Source organism: Callithrix jacchus, chromosome 13 (assembly GCF_049354715.1).
Source record: "Callithrix jacchus isolate 240 chromosome 13, calJac240_pri, whole genome shotgun sequence".
Classification (NCBI taxonomy): Eukaryota; Metazoa; Chordata; class Mammalia; order Primates; family Cebidae; genus Callithrix; species Callithrix jacchus.
The window spans coordinates 121,221,824-121,228,378 of NC_133514.1; the positions used below are offsets into that span (position 1 = coordinate 121,221,824).

General features: G+C 38.8%; 1 protein-coding gene across 1 annotated transcript; it reads left to right on the forward strand.

Moving 5' to 3' along the window:
- The first annotated feature begins 4,361 nt into the window (after positions 1 to 4,361).
- Positions 4,362 to 6,106, forward strand: LOC118146940 (heterogeneous nuclear ribonucleoprotein A1-like). The gene has a single exon (XM_078347011.1). It carries the CDS (start codon positions 4,423 to 4,425, stop codon positions 5,341 to 5,343), a length of 921 nt encoding a protein of 306 aa, XP_078203137.1. The 5' UTR covers positions 4,362 to 4,422; the 3' UTR covers positions 5,344 to 6,106.
- Positions 6,107 to 6,555: the final 449 nt, after the last annotated feature.

Sequence of the window (6,555 nt, forward strand, 5' to 3'; positions counted from 1 at the left end):
GCTTCATAAACAAGGGAGAAATAAAATCCTTTATAGACAAGCAAATGCTAAGAGATTACATCACCACCAGACCTGCCTTGCAAGAGTTCCTGAAGGAAGCACTAAACATGGAAAGGAACAACCAGTGCCAGCCATCGTAAAAGCATACCCAATTGTAAAGTTCATCAACACTATGAAGAAACTGCATCAACTAATAGGCAACATAACCAGCTAACATCATAATGACAGGATCAAATTCACACATAGCAACATTAACCTTAAATGTAAATGAGTTAAATGCCCCAGTCAAAAGACACAGACTGGCAAATTCTATTAAGAGTCAAGACCCATCTGTGTGTTGTATTCAGGAGACCCATCTCACATGCAAAGACACAAGAAGGGATGGAGGAATATTTATTTATATTTATCAAGCAAATGGCAAGTAAAAACAAGCAGGGATTACAATCCTACTTCCTGATAAAACAGACTTTAAGCCGACAAATATTTAAAAAAAGATTAAAAAAAAGTGGGGGAGATCTATCCAAGATGGCCGACCACTAACAGCTCAGGATTGTAGCTCCCAGTGAAAGCTCAGAGAACGAGACGACGCCACATCATTAGACGAATTTTCGTCACTCACCGATTAGCCGACTCCCAGTGGAGGAGCCCCACGGGTCGCCAGCGCGACTCTTGTGGCCGCTGCAGCGGTTTTGCCGGCGTCTCGGCGCAGCAGCTCTTCACGCAGAGCCAACGGGACCGCTTCCCCTACTGACCAGAGTTTGGAGCTCCGGGAAGTCAGAGCCGCTTGTTGCGGACTCAAGAGGGAAGCCAGACCAGAGATTCCCGGGCAGAAGAGCACCATCAGTCTTATCGCTGCTATTTAGGCTGCCACAGTGGGTGGCTCGGATCCCAGCACTGGGAATCAGTAAGTCGGACGTCGACTCAGAAAACTAATTAGAAAGGCGGTTCATCTAAAATGAAGGGAAAAAAACAGCCTAAGAAGGCTGAGTATACTCAAAATCAGAACCCATCAGCAACGGAACAAGCCCTGATGGAAAAGGACTCATCAGCAACCGAACAAGCCCTGATGGAAAAGGACTCATCAGTAACGGAACAAGCCCTGATGGAAAAGGACTGTGTTCCATTATCTGAAGTAGGCTTTAAAAGGTGGATGATAAGAAACTTCTGGGAGTTAAAGGAACTTGTTCTAACCCAATGTAAAGAAACTAAGAACTTGGAAAAAAGGTTCGATGAAATGTTGAAAAGAATAGACAATATAGAGAGGAATACAAATGAACTTATGGAGTTGAAAAATACGACACGAGAACTGAGTGAAATATGTACAAGCTTAAACAGCCGAATGGATCAAGCAGAAGAAAGGGTATTAGAGGTCGAAGACCAACTTAATGAAACAAAACGACAAGACAAGAATAGAGAAAAAAGGATAAAAAGGAATGAGCAAAGTCTCCAAGAAATATGGGACTATGTGAAAAGACCTAATATACGCTTGATTGGTGTACCTGAATGTGACGGAGAGAATGAATTCAAGCTGGAAAATACTCTCCAGGACATTATCCAGGAAAATTTTCCTAATTTAGCAAAGCAGGACACTATTCAACCCCAGGCAATACAGAGAACACCACAAAGATATTCCTCAAGAAGACCAACCCCAAGGCACATAATCGTTAGATTCACCAAGATCGAAACGAAGGAGAAAATATTAAGGGCAGCCAGAGAGAAAGATCAAGTTACCCATAAAGGTAAGCCTATTAGGCTTACAGCAGATCTCTCAACGGAAACCCTACAAGCTAGAAGAGAGTGGGGGCCAATATTCAATATACTTAAAGAACAAAACTTTCAGCCCAGAATTTCATATCCTGCCAATTTAAGCTTTACATTTGAAGGAAAAATAAAATCTTTTAGGAACAAGCAAGTACTCAGAGATTTTATTACCACCAGGCCTGCTTTACAAGAACTTCTAAAAGAAGCATTATACACAGAAAGGAACAACCAGTATGATCCTTTCTAAAAATACACCAAAAAGTAAAGAGCGTTAACATAAAGAAGAATTTTTATCAACAAAAGGACAAAATAGCCAGTTAATATCAAATGGCAGCAACCCTAAAGTTAAATCAACCAAATCTCCCAATCAAAAGATACAGACAAAATCCAACGGTATATCCAAAGATATACATAGACTCAAAATAAAGGGTTGGAAAAAAAAAAAAACGTACCAACCAAATGGAGAGCAAAAATAAATAAATAAAAAGCAGGAGTTGCAATTTTCACATTTGACAAAATAGATTTCAAAGCTATAAGGATACAAGGGTAAAAGGATTAATGTAACAATAAGAGATCTTAACACCCAGATACATAAGACACATAGATTTAGATTCAACGAGACAACAAATTGATAACGATATCCAGGATTTGAACTCAGAGCCAGAACAAATAAACACAATAGAGGTCTCCATTTTAAACACATAAAATATGCATTAACCACTTTAAACACTCAAAATATTGATCGGCCATTATTGAAACCCATTTTAGGAATGAAGTAATATTCCTTTTTCCCCCTTTTTCTTTTTTTCCCCTTCTTTTTCTCTTTTTCCCTAAAAAAAAAAAAAAAAAAAAAAAAAAAATGAAGAACTCCATCCCAGGTGTGAAAAAAAAAAAAAAAAAAGTGCACTACACATGTTAAAGGGTCAATGCAACAAAAAGAGCAAACTATCCTAAACATATATGCACCAATACAGGAGCACCCAGATTCATAAAGCAAGTCCTTAGAGACTTACAAAAAGACTTAGACTCCCACACAATAATAGTGGGAGACTTTAACACCCCACTGTCAATATTAGCCAGATCAATGAGACAGAAAATTAACAAAACTATTCAGAACTTGAACTCAGCTCTGGACCAAGAGGACCTAATAGACATCTGCAGAACTCTCCACCACAAAACCACAGAATATACATTCTTCTCAGCACCACATTGCACTTATTCTAAAATTGACCATATAATTGGAAGTAAAATACTCCTCAGCAAATGCAAAAGAATGGAAATCATAACAAACAGTTTCTCAGACCACAGTGCAATCAAATTAGAACTCAGGATTAAGAAACTCACTCAAAATTGTACAACTACATGGAAACTGAACAACCTACTCCTGAATGACAACTGGGTAAATAACGAAATTAAGTCAGAAATAAAGAAGTTCTTTTAAGCCAATGAGAACAAAGACACAACATGTTTAGAGGGAAATTTATAGCATTAAATGTCCACGAGGGAAAGCAGGAAAGATCTAAAATCAACACCCTAACATTACAATTAAAAGAACTAGAGAAGCAAGAGCAAACAAATTCAAAAGCTAGCAGAACACAAAGAAATGACTAAGATCAGAGCAGAATGAATGAAAGGAGACAGAGTTGCAAAAAAAAACCTTCAAAAATCTATGAATCTAAGAGCTGGGTTTTTTTCAAAATATCAACAAAATAGATAGACCACTAGCCAGACCAATAAGAAAAAAAAGAAGAATCAAATAGATATAACAAAAAATGATAAAGGGTAAATTACCACTGATCTCACAGAAATATAAACTACCATCAGAGAATACTATAAACACCTCTACACAAATAAACTAGAAAAATCTAAAAGAAATTGATAAATTTCTGAACACACACACCCTCCCAAGACTAAACAAGGAAGAAGTAGAATCTCTGAGTAGACCAATAACAAGTTCTGAAATTGAGGCAATAATTAATAGACTACCAATCAAAAAAAGCCCAGAACCAGATGAATTTACAGCCAAATTCTACCAGAGGTACAAAGAGAGCTGGTATCATTTCTTCTGAAACTATTCCAAATAGAAAAAGAGGGACTCCTTCCTAACTCATTTTATGAGACCAGCATCATCCTGATACCAAAACCTGGCAACAGGTTCAATGTGCATAAATCACAAGCATTCCTGTACACCAAAAACAGACAAACAGAGAGCCAAATCAAGAGTGAACTCCCATTCACAATTGCTACAAAGAGAAAAAATACCTAGGAATACAATTTACAAGGTATGTGAAGGACTTCTTCAAGGAGAACTACAAACCACTGATCAAGAAAATAAGAGAGGACACAAACAAATGGAAAAACATGCCATGCTCATGGATAGGAAGAATTAATATCATGAAAATGGCCATATTGCCCAAAATAATTTATAGATTCAATGCTATCCTCATCAAGCTACCATTGACTTTCTTCACAGAATTTGAAAAAACTACTTTAAATTTTATATGAAACCAAAAAAGAGCCTGTATAGCCAAGACAATCCTAAGCAAAAAGAACAAAGCTGGCAGCTTCACGCCACCTGACTTTAAACTATACTACAGTTTCCTTTCTGCCCGTGGACGCCGCCGAAGCAGCATCGTTAAAGTCTCTCTTCTCCCCGCGATCATGTCTAAGTCAGAGTCTCCTAAAGAGCCGGAACAGCTGAGGAAGCTCTTCATTGGAGGGTTGAGCTTTGAAACAACCGATGAGAGCCTCAGGAGCCATTCTGAGCAATGGGGAACGCTCACAGACTGTGTGGTCATGAGAGAGCCAAACACCAAGCGCTCCAGGGGCTTTGGGTTCGTCACGTGTGCAACTGTGGAGGAGGTGGATGCAGCCATGAATGCAAGGCCACACAAAGTGGATGGAAGAGTTGTGGAACCAAAGAGAGCTGTCTCAAGAGAAGATTCTCAAAGACCAGGTGCCCACTTAACTGTGAAAAAAATATTCGTTGGTGGCATTAAAGAAGACACTGAAGAACATCACCTAAGAGATTCTTTTGAACAGTATGGAAAAATTGAAGTGATTGAAATCATGACGGACAGAGGCAGTGGCAAGAAAAGGGGCTTTGCCTTTGTAACCTTTGACGACCATGACTCCGTGGATAAGATTGTCATTCAGAAATACCATACTGTGAATGGCCACAATTGTGAAGTTAGGAAAGCCCTGTCAAAGCAAGAGATGGCTAGTGCTTCATCCAGCCAAAGAGGTCGAAGTGGTTCTGGAAACTTTGGTGGTGGTCGTGGAGGAGGTTTCGGTGGGAATGACAACTTTGGTCGTGGAGGAAATTTCAGTGGTCGTGGTGGCTTTGGTGGCAGCCGTGGTGGTGGTGGTTATGGTGGCAGTGGGGATGGCTATAATGGATTTGGCAATGATGGAGGCAATTTTGGAGGTGGTGGAAGCTACAATGATTTTGGCAGTTACAACAATCAGTCTTCAAATTTTGGACCCATGATGGGAGGAAACTTTGGAGGCAGAAGCTCTGGCCCCTATGGTGGTGGCGGCCAATACTTTGCCAAACCAAGGTGGCTATGGCGGTTCCAGTAGCAGCAGTAGCTATGGCAGTGGCAGAAGATTTTAATTAGGAAACAAAGCTTAGCAGGAGAGGAGAGCCAGAGAAGTGACAGGGAAGCTACAGGTTACAACAGATTTGTGAACTCAGCCAAGCACAGTGGTGGCGGGGCCTAGCTGCTACAAAGAAGACATGATTTAGACAAATACTCATGTGTGTGGGCAAAAAACTCGAGGACTGTATTTGTGACTAATTGTATAACAGGTTATTTTAGTTTCTGTTCTGTGGAAAGTGTAAAGCATTCCAACAAAGGGTTTTAATGTAGATTTTTTCTTTTTCTTTTTTTTTTTTTTTTGCACCCATGCTGTTGATTGCTAAATGTAATAGTCTGATCGTGACGCTGAATAAATGTCTTTTTTTTTAATGTGCTGTGTAAAGTTAGTCTACTCTGAAGCCATCTTGGTAAATTTCCCCAACAGTGTGAAGTTAGAATTTCTTCAGGGTGATGCCAGGTTCTATTTGGAATTTATATACAACATGCTTGGGTGGAGAAGCCAATGTCTTCAGAAACCTTGGTGTAGTTGAACTAATAGTTACTGTTGTGACCTGAAGTTCACGATTAAAAGGAATTACCCAAGCAAAAATCATGGAATTATTGGTTATAAAGATGATTGTTGGCACATCCTATGCAATATATCTAAATTGAATAATGGTACCAGATAAAATTATAGATGGGAATGAAGCTTGTGTATCATCCATTATCATGTGTAATCAATAAACGATTTAATTCTCTTAAAAAAAAACTATACTACAAGGCTACAGTAACCAAAACAGCATGGTACTGATACCAAAATAGATATATATATCAATGGAACAGAACAGAGCCCTCAAAAATAACACCACACATCTACAATCATCTGATCTTTGACAAACCTGACAAAAACAAGCAATAGGGAAAGGATTCCCTATTTAATAAATGGTGTTTGGAAAACTGACTAGCCAATTGACTAGGCAGAAAACTGACTATGCAGAAAACTGGAACTGGACCCCTTCCTTACACCTTATACAAAAATTAACTCAAGATGGATTGAAGATTTAAACATAAGACCTAAAACCATAAAAACCCTAGAATAAAACCTAGGCAATACCATTCAGGACATAGGCATGAGTAAAGACTTTATGACTAAAACACCAAAGCAATGGGAACAAAAGCCAAAATTTGCAAATGGGATCTAATTAAACTAAAC